This window comes from Lithobates pipiens, unplaced genomic scaffold, assembly GCF_037356315.1.
Source record: "Lithobates pipiens isolate NorthernLeopardFrog02 unplaced genomic scaffold, aLitPip1_a1.2 Scaffold_13, whole genome shotgun sequence".
Taxonomy (NCBI): Eukaryota; Metazoa; Chordata; class Amphibia; order Anura; family Ranidae; genus Lithobates; species Lithobates pipiens.
Genome location: NW_027507718.1, coordinates 364,495,756 through 364,516,203, shown reverse-complemented (window position 1 = coordinate 364,516,203; position 20,448 = coordinate 364,495,756). Strand labels below are relative to the sequence as shown.

Below are 20,448 nucleotides of genomic sequence, written 5' to 3'. Positions count from 1 at the left end.
CACTACACTATATACTACAAATACACTACTCTGTATATACTTACCTTGCTGCCCTGATTGACATTTGCATGAGTTAAATTGCCCTCCTTCCTCTGGATAAAAAAATTAAATAAAAAAAAAAAAAAGCACATGCATTGAGAAAAGCCATTCCAGTATAGGAGGTTCCATAGAACCTGTCATGCTGGGATAGTAGTACCAGTTAAGCAAGTAAAACAGGATTCCATGTTTGCATAATGTATGTCACACATCACTAATCCCCTACACTCTGTATCATTATATTCAACCCAATGCAGAATCAAGCAGAACATGGCATCCCTAAAGTAAATAAGAAAGTAGGTATCTTATATTTTGGGCTACATTTTTTGCTAAATTAAATTGCCTTAGGACCGGTTCACGCTGCTGCGAGATCGCATTTGATTCGCACTGCAAATCACAAGCGATGCGAATTCAGCCATAGCTCGTATGGCATCGCATTCGGACCAAACTCACACAGGACTTTTTTTGGTCCGCAGCAGAATCGTATCCCATGGGTGCTCACACACATGCAATCCGATTCCTGTCCGAATTTGCAGATCGCACTGCGATATGCGAACTGATTTGGGGGGTGTCATTAACTTACACCTGCGATGCGGGAACCCGCATTGGATTCGCAGGGTTCCTGCATCGCAGCAGTGTGAACCGGCCCTTAGAGAGCAAAATGCATAGCCTAAGAGCAAAGTAGTAATTTACAAAAGTATGGCTTCCATTTACCCAACTACAATCATTAAAAAAAAGAATTTGAATTGGTTACTGCTCTATTGCATTTGGTTTTTCACTTCTTGAACGAGCCTGATGATTCTATGTAAAGGGGGGGGGGATCCATTTAGGACATCTGAATGATCAAAACGAACCTTTCAAGAAACAGGCACGCTTTGTCAAATTTAACCACTTCAATACTGGGCACTTATATACCTTTCTGCTCAGACCAAGTTTCAGCTTTTAGTGCTGTCGCACTTTGAATGACAATGGCGCAGTCATGCTACACTGTAGCCAAACTAGATTTTTTATCATTTTGTTCCCACAAATAGAGCTTTCTTTTGGTGGTATTTGATTACCTCTGGGATTTTTATTTTCTGCTAAACAAATAAAAAAAGCCCGAAAGACTGTTTACATTTTTTTTGTTTCCGTTACAAAACTGATGGGGCTGCACTGACAGGCACTGATGGGAACCAATGAGGTGGCACTGATGAACATTAATGGATGCCAAACAATGCCTGCCAATCAGTGATGCCAACTGTGGGCACTGATTGGCATCCATTGTGGCATACCTGATGGGGACTAGTGGTGGCATCCCTGGTGGTCCAGTGTGGGCAGCACTGATAATCAGCACAGCCCCTCCCCCCTTCAGGGCAGCAGCTGATCGGCTCTCCTCTATTCGCATCTGATAGACGTGAGCGAGGAAAAGTCGATCACCGGCTCTTCCTGTTTACATCGCGATCAGCCGTGATTGGACACGGCTGATCACGTAGTAAAGAGTCTCTGTCAGACCCTTACCTATATCTGAGTTGCAGTGTGCCAGATTGACACACTGCAACAATGATCGCCATGATGCGTGCCCCTGGCGCAATATCCTGGCAATGTCATATGACGTCCCGTCAGGATATCAAAACCACTTTGCCGATGTCATATTGCTATATGGCGGGTGGCAAGTGGTTAAGGGAGTTAGTTGTAAAGGCAGAAGGTTTTTTTTTTTATCTTTGACCCCTTTCACACTGAGGCAGTTTTCAGGCGTTCTAGCTCTAGAAATAGCTCCTGAAAACCTGCCTCCCACACTGAGGCGGTTCTCTTGCAGGATGTTAGGAAAAGTCCTGCAAGCAGTATCTTTAGGGCGGTTTGAGAGCGCTGTAATACAGTGCTCCCAAAAGGCCCTGCTCATTGAAATGAATGGGCAGCTTCCAAAGCGCCTGAAAAGAGCTTCAGAAGCACTGCAACATAGGTGCTTTTAAGCCCTTTTTTGGGTTCAAAAGCATCCCACTAATGGCAAAAAAGCGCCGCTTAAACAGCACTAAAGTGAAGCTTTAGTGATAATGCGGCCCCATTGCCCCATTGTTAAAGTGATAATAAAGCCTTATTTTTTTTCCTATAGAAATAACTAACATATACTTACCTGCTCTATTGCAGTGGATTTGCACAGAGCAGCCTGGATCCTCCTCTTCTTAGGTCCCTCTTCAGTGCTTCTGGCCCCTCCTGTTCAGTGCCCCCACCGCAAGCAGCTTGCTATAGGGGCACCCGAGCTTCAGCTCTGTGTGTCCATTCAGACACGGAGCCCCAACCCAGCCCTGCCCCATCTCTCCCCTGATTGGCTAGCTGACTTTGACAGCAGCGGGAGCTAATGGTACCGCTTCTGTGTCTCAGCCAATCAGATAGGAGAATCTCGGATGGCAGAGGGATGCATGGACATCGCTGAACAGAGAAGGACCTCAGGTAAGTATTAGGGGGGCTGTTGCATACAGAAGGCTTTTTATCTTACTGCATAGAATGCAGCAAGATAAAAAATAAAAATAAACTTCTGCCTTTACAACCCCTTTAATGCATTCTATGCATTAAGATAAAAAGGCCTTCTGTGTGTAGCAGCCTCACCAGCACCCCTCAATACTTACCTACCAGCACTCTTCTGGGTCCGGATGCTGTCTGAGAAATCTGCCTTCCAATTTTGTACACCAGGGATGAAGAATGAGCCAGACTTCCTTTCTGTAGAGAGACCTATTATTTACCGATGGTTGACATACGGCGCAGTTGTGGAGTTGTCTCAATGGATCAGAACCAGGTACTCTAACTGATGAGTCCAGAGCTAAAAACGGACAACCAGACTGACTCACATTCAAAGATTTTGTTTGAAAGCTGTAATCTTCTCAGTCTACAATGGCCCCTGTGCTGACAGAGTGCCTAGCATTTATTGAAGGATGGCATCCTTTGTCAAAATGTTTCATAATAAAGGAAACAATAATTGAGGTTATGGTAGGGTTCTAAAACCACAAAGCCTGGCCCTTGAGGTGTGACAAATCAGCAATGTCCAGGGACAGAGGATTTTGCCCACAGCGACAAGATGTTGAGCTGAAGATTCCGGGAATGGAACTGCAAAGAAAACCAATGCAAAAGAAGCCACCATCAGAACGAAGACTCACACACAAAGTTAAAATGTGATGAATATTTTGTTTGGGAAAATTTTGTTCTGGTCTATGCCATTGTTGGATATCTCATTTAAGGTACTCTGACTAGTCACCAAGGTCTGGGACAGCCCCAAACAGGACCAACTGCAGGGTAGAACTAGCAAGTGCAAAAACAGCCTTTTTCCAAGGCTTCCAGTCTTCTCTGAGGGTTCTTTGAATGAATGGTCTGCACAGCCTACTCGCATAGCAAAGAGTGTCCATGGGGTCAGGCTTCAGCAAAGAGTTGCCATGACTTTGGACCTAGAAATCATCCTTCAGTAACAGATCAGAGCTTGGGCTGAAAGGCAAGCACTCTAATGCAAGACTCAGAAGACATTTAGGCCCCTTTCACACTGACGTCCCGTTCAGGCCCGCCTGTCAGTTTTTCAGGCGGACCTGAACGGGTGCTCCATAGAGCTCTATGGAGCGTCGGATGTCAGCGATGACATGTCCGCTAACATCCGACCCACTCCGATCCGAAAAAGTTTAAACGGAGGAAAAAGCTATTTTTCCATCCGTCATCGGATCGGGTGACGACGGGCACTGCGGTCCGTCGTCATCCGATCTCCCATAGGGGAGAGCGGCGCTGTGACAGGTCCGTCCCTGCGCAGTATGCAGAGACGGACCTGTCATCTCCCTGCTCAGCGGGGATCGGCGGAGTGATCCCCGCTGAGCAAACGGATATCCACAGGGCGGATCAGAACTGATCCGCCCCGTGTGAAAGGACCCTTAGAGTAACACGCACAAAGGATCAGTAGGGCTGATGCACTAAATCAACATGCCAGCTTGGAAAAAAAAAACAATGCAACGAGACAAGCAAGATTGTCAATCCAATAAAACCCATTTACCTAAAACTACTGTATGCCCCAATTGATAGGAAGAAAACGCCAATAAGCTGGCAGGAAGTTTAGCAGGTATCCAAAGGTGTCTGTATGGCCTTTAAACGGTTCCTGGAATGTGGCAGATGAGCAAATATTAAATGGCCTATTGTTTCAGAAGAATGCAACCCAATGAACTTTATTTGCACTTAACACAATGCTACCAAAGTTTATCAAAGAAAAACACAGGATCTCACCACAAGAACCACCCTCAGATAGCAGCACATATCAAACGAACTCTTGCTGAATTAACAAAAACAAGAACAGCAACTGTAATGCTTTAATAGGATGTGTGTCTTATGCCTTTATCTCAACTGAGAAGGCCAACTAACTACAAAGACACAGCAAGATCATCTATAAGTAGTGGAAGAATATTGTCGCAGCGCTCACGTATAACTTCGTTAATTATTAACAGCAATGTACTTTCAACATTCAACACTGTGGATAGCCACAAGTAAGCACTCAACTTTTTGTTATATGGTCTGTACCAGTGGTTCTAAACTCCTGTCCTTAGGACCCACTAGCAGGCCAGGTTTGCAAGATAACTGAAATACATCAGAGGTGATATCATTTTCTGCTCAGTGATTGCAGTATTCTAGTTAAAATCTGGCCTGTTGGTGGGTTTTGAGGACACTGTATACTGTATGACTGTTCCCTCCTCTCCACCACATAAAATGGAACCACATAGCCCCAAAGAGGGATTCCTATCCAGGGATATTCCAGCATACTTCATTGTGAAGTATATTTATAAACCAGTTAATGACCTCGTCATAGCCGAATGAGGGCTACAGCGTGGCTCAATAACTCTGGGAGGGCGTACATTGACGTCCTCCCAGAGTCCCGCTGCCACATGCCCCCTGGGGTGCACACTCGGGAATATCCACTGACCACGTGATCGCTCCATCACACTTTCTCTCTCCCCTCTCGGTACAGTGAGAGGAAAGGGGAGCGATTGGGTGCAGCAGCGCTGTGGGCTGGATCTGTAGTGCCCACAGAGCTGATCTGTGCCCATTCCAGCCATCAATCCATCCATGCTCAGCCACCCATGATGTCATACTCATCCAGCAATCCAACCATACTCGGCAATACTCAATACTCATCATTTAAGTTCAGCCATCCATCCCTATTCAGCTATATTCATCCATGCTCAGTCATCCGATCCATACTCAGCCATCCCCATCCATGCCACTACAGTGCCTCACAAAAGTGTAATAGGTAGTCAAAATTAGATTTGACGTATATGCCTCTAAAACACCTGATGGTGCTCCCTGCATGTTGGGCCTCTCTGTGACCAGGCTGTGGAAAATTCTCCCACATGTGATATCGCCATACTCAGGAAGAATAGGAGAATCTATTTTGGGGTGTAATTTTGGTATGTACATGCTATGTGTTAGAAATATTGTATAAATGGACAACTTTGTGTAAAAAAAAAAAAAAGCGTTTTATTACACATTATCCAAAAACTTGTAGAAAAAAAAACATGTTAAAAAGACTCATTATGCCTCAGATTATACATTGGGTTGTTTTATTTCCAAAATGGGGTCAATTTGGGGAAGTTTCCATTGTTCTGGTGCTCCAGGGCCTTCAAAAGTGTAAGAGGTAGTCAAGAAATTATATATGTAATTTATGCTCCAGGAACGCTTGATGACGCTCCCTGCATGTTGGGCCTCTGTATGTGGCCATGCTGTGTAAAAGACTCACACATGTGGTATCGCTATACTCAGGAGAAGTAGAATTTTTTTGGGGGGTGTAATTTGTGCTATGCATATGCTGTGTGTGAGAAATAACCTGCTAATATAACAATTTTATGAATAAAGAAAAAAAATAATCTTGATTATGCAAATACTGTATTTTCTGGCGTATAAGACTACCTTTTACACTTAAAAAGAATGCCCAAAAATCGGGGGTCGTCTTATACGCCGGGTATACAATGCTGCCCGATGGATGTCAGCCCCCAAATGTCTGCTAATACTGTATGTGGCTTCAGCTACAAACAGTATGCGCCGTTGAGCCAATCCCGGCGAGCGATGTATTCTATTAATGAATACAGAGCCTGCTTGGATTGGAGTAACAACCTCTGTCAACTGAGCAGGCTACATAGAGTAGCCTGCTCGGATGAGAGAGAGAGAGAGAGAGAGAGAGAGAGAGAGAGAGAGAAGAGAGAGAGAGAGAGAGAGAGAGAGAGAGAGAGAGAGAGAGAGAGAGAGAGAGAGAGAGAGAGAGAGAGAGAGAGAGAGAGAGAAGAGAGAGAGAGAGAGAGAGAGAGAGAGAGAGAGAGAGAGAGAGAGAGAGAGAGAGAGAGAGAGAGAGAGAGAGAGAGAGAGAGAGAGAGAGAGAGAGAGAGAGAGAGAGAGAGAGAGAGAGAGAGAGAGAGAGAGAGAGAGAGAGAGAGAGAGAGAGAGAGAGAGAGAGAGAGAGAGAGAGAGAGAGAGAGAGAGAGAGGAGAGAGAGAGAGAGAGAGAGAGAGAGAGAGAGAGAGAGGAGAGAGAGAGAGAGAGAGAGAGAGAGAGAGAAGAGAGAGGAGAGAGAGAGAGAGAGAGAGAGAGAGAGAGAGAACAAGGCTGATGATGCTACAGCCTCTGCCCATCCAAGCAGGTGTTGTATTCATTAAAATAATACACCGCTCACCATACTTCCCTGGTAAATCCATTCACTGATCTCATACTACTATACATCCTGCTGTTTGCCTTTGAGGTCCCAGGCACCCCAAGAGGGACAGGAAATCTGGGACATATGACAGGGGGTTTATTAAATGCATTTTGGTGGACAATTCCCATAGAATGTAACCCAAAAGTGGTATAGGTTTGGTTAGTGAAAAATTCTACTTTCCATAGTTGAGGCATTCAATAGATCTCTGTTTGTGTATTATTGTTTGATTTACTTTATGACATATCACAGCATGGCGGATGAGTAGTTGGCATTCTTGCTTTGTGTTTTTTAATGGTTCTAATGTTTTTTTTTAAATGGTGTTGCCTCAGAAGGGGCGAGTATTGCCCAAAACCTATGTTTTCACTTGAAAAATAGGGGTCGTCTTATACGCCCAGTCGCCTGATTATGCCGGCAAAATACGGTAATTGTGGTAAAAATTACAACTTAAAAAAACTCACCATGCCTCTTACTAAATACCATAGAATGTCTACATTCCGAAAGGGGTAATGGGGGGGGGGGGGGGGTATTTGTACTTTCCTGGCTTGTTAGGGTCTCAAGAAATTAGGCCACAGTGGCATCAGGTGTGATCAATTTTCAGAGATTGGCACCATAGCATGTGGACGCTATTACTTTCACAAAGACCAAATAATATACACAGATTTGGATTATTTTTACCAAAGATATGTAGCACTATAAATTTAGGCCAAAATTTATGAAGCAATATATACTAATTTGCAAAATTTATAACAAAAGAAAAATACATTTGGTCAATTATGATTTCTTTAATAGTGTTACATTAACTATCAACTACTGAGCAATACTACGTTGCTCAACACTGTGTCAGGCTGATTACACCATCATGCTAGGAAATCATATCCACTAGGCACGTACTGACTACTAGGAATGCTAAAGGTGTGTTCCTAGGTCATGACCTCCTGTGTGTGCGATAAAAGGTGACATATTCACACCTTACTACAAAGGTAACGAACAAAGAAAGAGAACCTTGAACACGATGCACTGCAACACACAAGATCACAAAAAAGTAGCTAAAATATAACTGGATCACGTGCACCCACACGGTCTGCAGAAAAAAAAAAAAAAATCTGCTAGAAACTGAACAGCAGCCTGCAGCCATTGGAAAATTATCATTCTTACATGGGCACACAGCCGCAGGCGCTCGACAGTTTCAGCAATTTGATTTGTACTAAATATGTCAGCACTGGATATTGTGAGGTTTTTTTCCTGACTGTATAAGGTGCTTTATGCACCAGTGTCTGTCATCCAAAGACTGCTCTTATATCTTAATCGTCCACAGAAATTAATTCATTTCTTAGTAGACTCTCACACACACTTCTACACTGGACTGGTATGTACTGGAACATTTTGCCACACATGCAAAGCTAGCAGGACTTGCAACATGCGGTAACATTATGGCTCATGCAGCAACAAGATTTTATCACTCCAGAATCACATGAAAGAATGACACACATAACCGATTCCCCTAAATAATTATTGGAAACTGAATGCTGCTCTTTGCTTAAAGTGGTTTTACAATTATTCCACCAATAAAGTGGAAACTAATCAAATGCCCACCTAAGGCTGTTGCAATTCTAAATAAAAAATGTCTGCCATTATGGGCTTGTATGCGGTGCATATCCGATCCTGCAGGGAGGGCCATTTTACTTTGATCTTTTTCAGTTTACTACTGATTTGAAGAGGAACTAAAAACTCTGGGAAGCATTGCCAAAAAAGGTAGGGATCGGGCATAGACCAGTATAGCTTGGTGGCCCCCTTGCAGGGGATCTTTTTACCATTAATGATAAGTGACACTCGGGCATGTTACTACTCCAAACCTGCCTTAGCTATCCCACCAGGAAGCGGGTCACTGCAGACCGCCAATCATAAAAATCGGCCAGGGCATTGGCCGAACAGCTGCACGTACACACACCCCTTGTGTTAGGGATGGCTACGGGGTGGGAAATGCCTGGCCACTTGCGACTGGCAGTCCACAGTGACAGCTTCCTGGCAAGATAGCTCAGGCAGATTGAACTAGTATTCTAACACGCCTAAGCTCATTCTCATTATTGACTTAGAATGCCTGGCTATGCAGCATGTCCCAGGGGTGGAGGTGGCTATCTTGGTAGTGGCAGGATTTTGATTCCTTATGTCAGAGCCTCCCAGCAAGGAGAGCAGTGAGCAGCAAAGAAGTGAGATCACTAAATATCTCACTCCAAATCTGAACAGCAGTACTTAAAAGCCGAACTTCACTCTAAAAAGGCAAGGTTCTACTCTAATCCCTTCTTTCCCTATCCTCCCCACTTTTAGAGGTTTTATTTTTTTGGGGGCCTAGTTTTAGCATGTACCTGCTTCCCCTTCTGCTCTAACTGCCTAGGCGACCGGAGTGGACATTCTTCCCCCTCTCCCTCCTGATTTGGCTAAGACACAGCAGCAGCGCTATTGGCTCCTGCTGCTGTCAAAGTCAGTTTAGCCAATCAGGAGAGAGAGGGGGCGGGCCGAACTGCGGCTATGTGGCTATGTGTATGAATGGATCCACAGAGCTGCGTCTCGGCTCAGGTGCCCCCATAGCAAGCCACTTACTGTGGGAGCACTCGACAGGAGGGGAGGGGCCAGGAGGGACCTGAGAAGGAGGAATCCAGGCTGCTCTGTGCACAACCATTCACAGCAGGTTTGTTTATTTAAAAAAAAAAATTTACAAGATTTTAGTATCACGTTTAATGTTCTGTAGCAAATCTTCAATCTCAGTTCAGTTCCCCCGTTATAAGGTATATGTTATTGAAATGGTAAAAATCCTAATTGAATCCCCTTTAAATTCTATGTTTCAATAATACAAAATATTGTAAAGTCCACGCTAGGGGAAAGCTTGTACAGATCTAATAACAGAGCTCACACAGAGCCAACTAGAGGTGCCACTTCAGGTTTATTTTAATGTACTACACATACACCATCTTTGATGGTGCAAAAATAACCATCTAATAGAGTCCTTTGTCATCTACTACGGTATTTGTGCCTAAGGTTAGAGAAATGGAAATCGCATTATTTCTGGTTTGACTAATAGAAGTAAAATTTTACAATGGGGATAGTTCTGGTGACCTGGGGGTCCATAAGGAATTACCTTAATTTGCAGGATTTCCTCTCACTTCCTGTTTGGCTATGGAACAGGAAGTGAAGGGAAATCTCCGCAATGGAACACAGATGGCAAAAAAATAAAATAATAATAATAATCTGACAGGAGTTTTAACTCTCCCTTACTTTATTCAAAAAATAAAGAAAAGTTTTGCCTATAGTTCTACTTTAAAGTCACACAGTCAGCTTTTATATGGAGAACATTGACAACAAAGTCTTTGTGTAAATATCCTCTGCTGAGCTAAAATCAATAGGGTGTTATTCTACCCCCGTTGAGACGAAAAGTTGGGTGAAAATTTCTTTCACAGATGTTTGACCCACAGGCTGAAAACCTCAGCAACTGATATGAGGATGAGTCACCCCGACCGATGTCCCTTAACACCTGCATTTTACTGCTGCGTCACGATGTCTGTGCCTGACAACTGCTGGCAGCTGCTACAGTTTCCACGCTGGCAACTCAGTACTGCAAGCAAACAATAAAACCTAACCCTGATTATGTCATTTTTTTTTTTTTTTAGATTTGAACACAGAATTCTAGACAAATATACCCAGTGATGTATACATCTAAAAGGAAAATGACTTTGGTTAACAGTATTGATGAATCAAGTTATGGCAGCCATGTCATTCACATACTGGCAGCACGAAGCAACACAGACCGTTTTTTTTTTACATCCTTTGATAAATGGGGCCTACAGGAGCAAAGGTGATTTTCACACAAAAAAAAGTATTTATGATGAATGTAAAGGAAACAAAATATACAATGTACAGAATTTTGTACCACCACTGAATGTTTTCTATAGAGCATACAGGCAGTGTTATTATTTTTCAACTTTCCATCTATTCAATCTTTTGCCCCTTGTTGTTTTAACCTTTGGATAGTAAAACTTTTTTTTTCTAGGCTTGTGACATCATACACAGCTCTCTCACAGAGTTTGCCAAGAAAAAGGGGGGGGGGGGGGGGGGGGGGGGGGGGGCAGAGCTGGGGTGTGCCTCTGTGTGAACAGGAAGTGACAGGCACAGCGTGGAGGTGGGGGGGGTGTGGGTGGGAGCAGGGCATGGGCAGGAAGATTTCTGCAACATATATGGCAAGTACAGAATCACAGTATATATAAAATAATATACAAAGAGGTTGGAGGGAAGCTTCAGGATGGCAAAGATGTTTAGATTACAAATTGTGTGAGCAGACTGCATTTCCTCCAAGTGTTATTTCTGTCTGCTGCTTTGTTCCTATGATATCAGCATAAATCACTTCCCTCCAGAGGGCCTCAGTTTCTTCTTTTTTTTTAATTTTTTGGGCTGAACGAAAATAAAAGCTCAGTGTGTACCAGGCATTATTCACACAATGATCCACAATGCCAAGTTTTTACATGTGTTCTATTGCCACTCGGAAGGATCCCATTCACCAGACTGAAATGGGCCACACTGGATCATGCATCAAATGCAGCAGACAACATCATCTATAGAAAACAGATTTTCTATTCAGCATGTCCACATTTTTCCACACTGCGCACGTTCATTTTTTTTTCTATACAGCAAGAGAAAAAAGTATTTGATCCCCTGCAGATTTTGTACATTTGCCCACTGACAAAGAAATGATCAGTCTATAATTTTAATGGTAGGTTTATTTCAACAGTGAGACAGAACAACAAAAATATCCAGAAAAACGCATTTAAAAAAAAATTATAAATCTATTTGTATTTTAATGAGTGAAATAAGTATTTGACCCCTTCGCAAAACATGACTTGGTACTTGGTGGCAAAACCCTTGTTGGCAATCAGAGGTCAGACGTCTCTTCTAGTTGGCCACCAGGTTTGCATACATCTCAGGAGGGATTTTGTCCTGCTGCTCTTTGCAAATCCTCTCCAAGTCATTAAGGTTTCGAGGCGGACGTTTAGCAACTCAGACCTTCAATTCCCTCCACATATTTTCTATGGGATGAATGGCTGAAGCCTGGCTAGGCTACTCCAGGACCTTAATGTGCTTCTTGAGCCAATCTGCGTGTTTTGGATCATTATCATGTTGGAATACCCATCCGCGACCCATTTTAAATGCCCTGGCTGAGGGAAGGAGGTTCTCACCCAAGATCTGACAGTACATGACCCCGTCCATTGTCCCTTTGTTGCAATGAATTTTCCTGTCCCCTTAGCAGAAAAACGCCTCCAAAAGCATAAAGTTTCCACCTCCATATTTGAAGGTGGGGATGGTGTTCTTGGGGTCATAGGCAGCAAAGCACGGCGAGTTGAGTTGATTTTTCTCATCTGGCCACTTTCATCCAGTTCTTCTCTGAATCATTAAGATGTTCATTAGCAAACTTCAGATGGGCCTGTACATGTGCTTTCTTGAGCAGGGGGACCTTGCGGGTGCTGCAGAATTTCAGTTCTTCATGGCGTGGTGTGTTAGCAATTGTTTCCTTGGTGGCTATGGTCCCAGCTGCCTTGAGATCATTGACAAGATTCTCCCGTGTAATTCTGGGCTGATTCTCACCGTTCTCATGATCATTTCACTAGGTGCGATCTTGCATCTAGCCCCAAAGCAAGGGAAATTGACAGTCATTTAGTGTTTCTACCAGTTGTGAATAATCACATCAACTGTTGTCACCCCCTCACCAAGCTGCTTGGAGAAGGTCTAGAAGCCCATTCCAACCTTGTGTAGGTCTACAATCTTGTGCCCGACATCCTTGGACAACTCTTTGGTCTTTGCCATGGTGGAGAGATTGAAATCTGATGATTGCTTCTGTGGACAGGTGTCTTTTATACAGGTAATAAACTAAGATTAGGAACTCTCCCTTTATGAGAGTGCTGCTAATCTCAGCTTGTTACCCATATAGAAGAGACCTAGGAGCCAGAAATATTGCTGACTGATAGGGTATCAAATACTTATTTCACTAATTAAAAAGGCAAATCAATTTATAACTTTTTTCATTTGCATTTGTCTGGATATTTTTGATGATGTTCTGTCTCTCACTGTTAAAATAAACCTACCATAAAATGATAGACTAATCATTTCTTTGTCAGTGGGAAAACATACAAAATTAGCAGGGGGTCAAATACTTCCTGGAAGGAGCACCGACGAACCCCCTTGAGCTATTCTGCCAGGAAGCAGTCAAAGCCGATTTCCCACCCTGCAGCCATACATATGCTAATGATTGGCTCTTGGCTTTGACCGCTTCCCAGAGGGAGAACTCAAGTGGGTTCGGTAAATCTGAGATGAGCTCAGGCATGTTTGGACAAAAATCATGTCCGAATAAACCCGAGTTTATCATTGTTGATAATCAGATGCAGAAAAACACCAGTCACCACACGTGTGAATGGGCACTTAGTTTTATTCTTTTTTTTACTTCATTGATATGTGACAAATAACACTTCAGAGAATGCTTGCATGGCAGAGGGTTGCATCATAGTGTGGTGAAATGTGAACTCTTGGATAAGGGCCGGTGACAAGCCTCCACTTCTGCTTAGCAACCCAGAGGAACCATTATGATGTGAGCAGCTTCCCAAACATCTGCAGTGGTTCCTATTCTATTCTTTGTTCTGTAACCAGTATGTGACCACTGGATGCATCTATGAAGTTAGATGCCGCATGTATATCCTGATTGCTATTTTGATGTCTTTTGGCATAAAGGTGTTTTTCTGTTATATTCTTAATTTAATAGGTCCATTTAGATGGCGGGAATGTGACGCCAGGGGCGGGGCTAAGGCTATTTCTTGCACATCGATTGATGGATGGTTCTTTAAATATCTTTGTTTTATATCACACTTTGTCACATGGCTGATGAAGGGGTCCTGCGTGACTCCGAAACATTGCTATCTGCTGTACCGATGTGATCACTGATTAAAAACTTTGGACCCGTTAGGATTGGTACATTTGGGTAAGGGCTGGTTCACACAAGGTGCAGTGGGATTGCATTGGGTGGCTATTCCAACGCAGCCCCACCGCATGGACAAGGCAAAATGCCTAATTTCCCATGTGCCTGGTTCACATCACTGCGTTGCAGTTTGTGTGTGGTCACGGTGTGCTGATGAAAAAGTACTACATGCTGTACTTCTCACCGGAGTGAGATTAGAGGCAATCTACTGCGCCACACGACCGCCAACTCAACTTAATGAGATGTCTGTGACCTCTCAACTGTTTTTGTTTTAACAAAAAGGAAACTGTGCAATCCACCGAGCTCAGTGCATCTTCAATGTGCTGAGCACAGCCGGATTACTCTGCCGTGCAGTGACTAGTGTCAACCAGTCCTAAAGAGGAGCTAAATGTATCAATTTAGTGCTTTCACAAAACAGTTACATTCCGGCATGCCAAGAATAACAACCAACATAGTTTGGTTGAAATCACAACTAATCAAACGGCTGGTGTCATAACTAATCACATGTGCAACACCATGGAATTTAAAGTGGAACTTTAGACAGAAAATCACTCCAGGCTGGCCCCTTTTGCGGGTATAGCTATGAAAAATTGAAAATAAGAGTCTATAATTGTGTCAAATCCAGTAATTAACTGTCCCTTCCTGCCCATGCTCAGTTGCTCCCTATTTTTATGCACTGCTGAGCTTGTAGAGGCCGATCTGATGACAGCCTTAAAGCGGAATAAAACCCTCCTATCCTTTACAGCCAAGGAAGCGGCTACTGTTTGATCTGCAACTGCCATGGTGCTGCACATGTGATCAGTTACGACACCAGCCCTTTGACAGTTTGGTCGAGGGGACAAACAAATGTGACAGTTGGCATTCCAAGAATGTAACTTTTTGGAAAATTAAATCAATGGGATTAGTTCCGCTTAATGATTTACTTCTGCTCAGGGGCTCTGGGCTTCAGCAAAATGGCAGCCTCCAGCAAGAAGAAACAGGAGCAATTCTGGAGGCAATTTACAGCACACACTAATATTGGTAGCATATTTATTAATGTGGAATCAATGTTCCTTGCTTAAAGTGGTTGTAAACCCATAGGGAGAAATAAAAAAAATTGAAAACCTGCAAGACAAAGGCATAATGAACTAGTATGCAAAGCATACTAGTTCATTATGATATACTTATCTTAGATGAAAGCCCCTGCAGCGGTCCCTGCACACTGCTTTGGCCAGTGACATGTCTCCCAGAGTTACTTCCCGGTATCGCAGGCTCCGGCGCTGTGATTGGCCGGAGCAGAGATGATGTCACTCTCGTGCATGTGCTCGGGAGATGTCGGTAACGGCACCTCAGCTGAAGCAACGCCACAAACGAGATATCCGTGGTAGCTACGGGTAAGCCTAATTATAGGCTTAACTGTAGTAAAAAGTGGTTCTAAGGGGTTTACAACAACTTTAGGTTGGTATGGGTAAAGTTCCACTTTAAAGTGATTGTAAACCTCAGACGTGAAATATGAACAAAGCATATCCCTCTATAGTGTGTGCTTATCTCAATTAAGAACACCAAGTGTCATTTTTTTTCTACTACTTCACTGCTCTGCTATCAGCATGAATCACTTCTGAAAAGTTTTCCTGACACCGAGAGAAAAAAAAGGTGACAGGGGAGGGATCTCCAGCTGACTGACAGCCTCAGCTCTGTTCCTGTGTCCCTCTTTTTTTCATGTCTGTGCATCGCCTGAGGGCATATTCACTTCACTGATTATATTTAAGGGTTTACCAACCATATTAAAGATCAATAGAGGCTAAAATGGCAGCTTTCTGGGCTGAAAAAGGATAGAAGGGCTCAGTTCCGCTTTAACCACTTCACGCCTGTATGATGTCCTTGGGTTGAAGTGGTGTTTTCAGCTGGCGATTCCCGGTTATGTAAAAGCCATTCTTCAGTGCCTTTCTGTTCTCTCCCATGCAATTGGGAGGCTGCAGCAGCGGATCAGCATAGAGCTAGGAGTGGACTGGATGGAGGCCGGAAGTGACATCATGTCACTTCCGGCACTGGCAGATGTAAACACTGCCAGTTTTTTTTATCTGGAAAGCAGAGATAAAAAAATGTATTTACTTTTTATTTCATGCTTTCCAGGGTAGAGGAAATATCTGGGGTCTCACTGACCCCAGATGTCTCCATAAGGAGGACCTATTATGCCTTATTTCTATTACAAGGGATTACATTTCTGGTAATAGAAATAGAAAATTATCATAAATAAATAAAATTAAAAAGGGAACAAAATAAAATTACAATAAATAGAATTTTTTTTTTTAAAGTGCCACTGTCCCCTTGTGCTCGCATGCAGAAGCTAGCGCATATATAGGCAGTGCCCGCATATGTAAACTGTGTTCAAACCACACGTGAGGCATCACCGTGAGAGCAATAATTCTAACACAAGACCTTTTCTGTAGCTCTAAGCTGGTAGCCTGTAAAAAAAAAAAAAAAAAAAAAATGTAAAGTGTCACCTATGGCGATTTTTAAGTACCGAAGTTTGGTGCCATTCCACAAGCAGCCATTTTAAAGTGTGACATGTTATGTATCCATTTACCGGGTGTAACGTGATCTTCCACATAATACAAAATAATTAGGGTAAAAATTATTTTGTTTTTAATTCATGAATCTATTATTATTATTTTTAATTGCTTTTGAAAAATTGCTGCACAATTACCGTGTGACATAAAATATTGCAACGACCGCCATGTCTATCCCTAGGGTCTCTGCTACAAAAAAAAAAAAATATATATATATATATATATAAAAAATTGTAAGCTCTTATGAGCAGGGCCCTCCAATTCCTCTTGTACCAAATTGTAATGTAACGTCTGCCTTTATTTTGTTAAGCGCTGCGTAAACTGTTGGCGCTATATAAATAAATTATATATATATATATTTTTTTTTTTTATATACACACACACAAACACACATATATATATATAAAAACCTGTATAATAATAATAATAATAATAAATATTATATAAATATATATATTTGTTGGAGGAGTTTCGATTCATTTTCTAGCAAAAATAATAATAATAATAATAATAATAATGACGCTGATGTTTACTTGTAGGAGAGGAATGTTGCAGCAGAGCACAGTGTAGCTGAATGCAGCCCATGAAGGCAGTTGTGATCCCTCCAGAAGGCTGGCCTGGTAAGTCCTGTCCCTGTCATCCACACTACAGAATATAGAGGCCGATCTGTGATAGGGATCAGTGTGAATCGGTGATCTGTGCCCGGTGCCCCCCGTACATAACAGAGCCGGGGATGATCCTCCCACACCTGACCGAACACAGCCGTGGGAGGATCGCCATTTTCACAGCTCGGTAGCATAAACATAAGCGATCAGCCTGTGATCACAGCTCGTACCTCTCTTATGGAGCTCCCGCAGTGGTATGTCATCTCCACCCCCATCGTAGGGAAGGTAGGGGTCCGCCGCCTCTTCCATGGAGGATCCCGCAGTACAGACGAGTCGGGGATCGGCGGACAGATAGAACGATCACAGCTCAGCCCGGGACGCTGCCATGTCTGATCACTGCTGCCTCCTTGCAGGGACACTTGGTGACGTCATCAGAGGCGAGGGATCAGCATTGGGGACTCAACACTGCACACTAGCGGTGACCGAGGGAATCGTCAGCACCCACTGCATTATACAACCACCCCCAGAGGCTGGCCTGACACTGTCCCTGCAAAGGCTTCTATGTAGTTGTATATAACCCTGTACTTTGCAGTGCCTGATGGGCAGATGTCTATATATAAACAGGCAGGTAGACCTGTCCATAGATATGAGAAGGAAAGACTCTGATCCTTCATCTCCATACAGGAGACTCAATCTGGACAATCTCCATGAACATGGAGTGGAGAGATCACAGCCTGTGTCCCCATAGATAGGATAGGGGCGCACTAGTCAACACATGGGCAAGGCAGAATGTCTGTCTCTACTGTGTCAGTTCACACCAAGTTGCAACAAAAGGGAAAAAAAAAAGTAGCAAAAACTCACTCCAACAAACACACACTCACAGCACTCACATAAATGCAAAGCGAATGTCAGACACGGGCTGACGTGTGCTTTGCGATGTGAACTGACCCCAAGTGCCGGTTCATACTGGTGCGATGCCAGACATCGCATGTAATTCACAGCGCCACTGCTGTTCACGTTACATGCGATGTCTGTGCGTGCGATGTCATCTATACACATAGTATGGCTGATATCGGACCGCATTCAGTCCAAACACGCACAGGACCCTTTTTTCTGTTCGGACCAGAATCAGATCGCATGTGTTCACACATATGCGATCCAATTCATGTCCGGTCAGTTCGCAGTGCGATGTGCGAGCTGAAATGGGGGTGTCCTTAACATATGATGACACTCCTCAGCAGTATAGCATATGGCAGTGTGAATTGCCGTGCGTGTCGGGTGCGATGCAGTCGATTCACAGGGTTCTAGCATCGCACTAGTGAGAACCGGCCCTTAGGGTCGATTCACACCAGTTGTTGCATTACAACACTGGGTGCGGTGGGATGACTGCAGTGCCAATCTCAGCAAATCACACTGTTCACTTTTTCAACCACCTCACTACCAGAGACTTTCACCCCCTTCCTGCCCAGGCCACTTTTCTGATTTCAGTGGACTCACACTTTTGAATGACAATTACTCAGTCATGTAACACTGTACCCAAATTAAACTTTGAGACAGATCGAGCTTTCTTCTGGTCACTGTAATAAGCAATCTCTAACAGCCAGCAGTGGTTTCATTCATGAAACCTTATTTACTACTGTAATGCGGAGATTGGTCACAGCAATCACATGGTACAGAGCCTGTGACTGGTCCTGTTACCATGTGCTCACTGAATGTCATGAATGTTTTCACTTCCGGACCGGATCACGAAGCTATACGTTGGCACTTATGTCAGCTAGCTACCATAAACCCAGTATCCTCTTCTTCAGTGAGCGGTCGGCTTTCAAATAAAACAGGTCTCTGTGGCAGATTCGCTGCAAGATCACTTATCAGTGGCGGGAGAGCGCCCCTCCCGCGATGCTCCAGTTACCTCTGCCGCTTACTAGAGCTGCCAGAACTGGCGGAGGCAATCGGATCCTTCTCCCTGTGTGGTATGGACCTGAGTGAGGGGAAGATGGCCCCCACCCAACACCATACCATTGCAGGGCGGAAGCGATGTCAAAACATCACTTCCGCCCACCGCTCTGAAGGGACAATTTTTTTTTTCTTTCATTTTTTATATATTGAATTTTAATGTAAATATGAGATCTGAGGTATTTTTGACCCCAGATCTTATATTTAAGAGGTCCTGTCATGCTTTTTTTCTATTACAAGGGATGTTTAGATTCCTTGTAATAGGAATAAAAGTGACTTTTTTTTTTTTTTTTTTAAAGTACAGTGTAAAAATAAAAAAGTAAAAAAAAATATATAAATTAACGCGCCCATCCCGCCGAGCTCGTGTGCAGAAGCAAACGCATTAGTGAGTAGCCCCCACATATGAAAACGGTGTGTTCAAACCACACGTGAGGTATAACTGCGATTGGCAGAGCGAGAGCAATAATTCTAGCCCTAGACCTCTGTATTTCAAAACACGCAACCTGTAGAATTTTTTTTTAACATCGCCTACGGAGATTTTTAAGGATTTTTTAACATCGCCTACGGAGATTTTTAAGGATAAAAGTTTGTCGCCACGCCACGTGTTGGGTATCAATTTACTCGACCTATCATCATCTTTCACAATATAAAAAATAAATTAGGCTAACTTTACTGTTGTCTTATTTTTTAATTAAAAAAAGTTTATTTAAAAAATAAATAAAGTGCTCTTGTAAGACCACTGTGCCATTTTATTCTCTGGGGTGTTAGAAAAAGAAAATCAATATATATCTTTTGGAGGTTCCAAGTAATTTTCTAGCAAAAATAAATTTTTTAACTTGTAAACACCAAATCTCAAAAAGAGGCTCGGTCCTTAAGTGGTTAACCTACTATTGTAACTGCGATCGCTGTGGTTGGTCACAGCAATCATATGGTACCAGGGCTACTGAGTGGCCAGGTAATGTGATCAGTAATCGGTAGTCCGGTGGTTAGACTGCACTGCTGCGCGCCCCCAGGGGGCACACACAAGGAGTAGTTCGAGGAGGACATAAAGATACATCCTCCTGGAACTAGAGTGCACCCGCCTGGCCATCTATGTATGCTGGTCGGGTGGAAATGTCATCAAAGGGGTTGTAAACCCTTGAAGTTTTTTTACCTTAATGCAGCTGCCCCCCAGACCCCCCCCCTTTTTACTTACCTGAACCCGGTCGAATGAGGCACCTAAAGCAAAAGAACGGTCCCACCTATTGTCTAGAATGACAACAAAAGTAAACAGGTATTTGCTCAGGGAAGGAGGCAAGGCAAGTAACCTGGACAGCTGGCAGCGAGTCAGATGGCTGGAGGTGGTCAACATCGCTGTGGGCAGGCAGCAGGAACAGTTCAAAGTTCCACATGGCTCTCTGCAACAGAAGCAGCAAGATGCTTTCGCTACACTGTATGCTGGGAAACACAGCATAGAGCACATGCAACACGCAAAAAAAAAAACACATGGGTTAGGTCTTTACAACAGCAGGGCTGAAGAAATTATGCAAAAACAGTAGCAAAAACCCGAGGCATGCTGGTAGGAGTTATATCATAGCTCCCAACTGTCTCTGATTTCAAGGGACCGTCTCAGATTTC

At 43.4% G+C, this 20,448-nt stretch overlaps 1 protein-coding gene across 5 annotated transcripts in view; it reads right to left on the bottom strand.

The window, feature by feature from the left end:
• CLCN3 (chloride voltage-gated channel 3) overlaps window positions 1-20,448 on the bottom strand; it is a 139,454-nt gene that overhangs the window by 60,182 nt on the left and 58,824 nt on the right. For 2 of the 5 annotated variants that reach the window (XM_077477197.1, XM_077477199.1), the window contains exon 1: window positions 17,109-17,312. The exons of the other annotated variants lie outside the window; for them this stretch is intronic. In XM_077477197.1, the coding sequence (XP_077333323.1) occupies window positions 17,109-17,187 (79 nt within the window). In that variant the 5' untranslated portion in view covers window positions 17,188-17,312. Of the gene's footprint in view, window positions 1-17,108; window positions 17,313-20,448 lie in introns of those variants that run through there. 5 annotated transcript variants of the gene reach the window in all.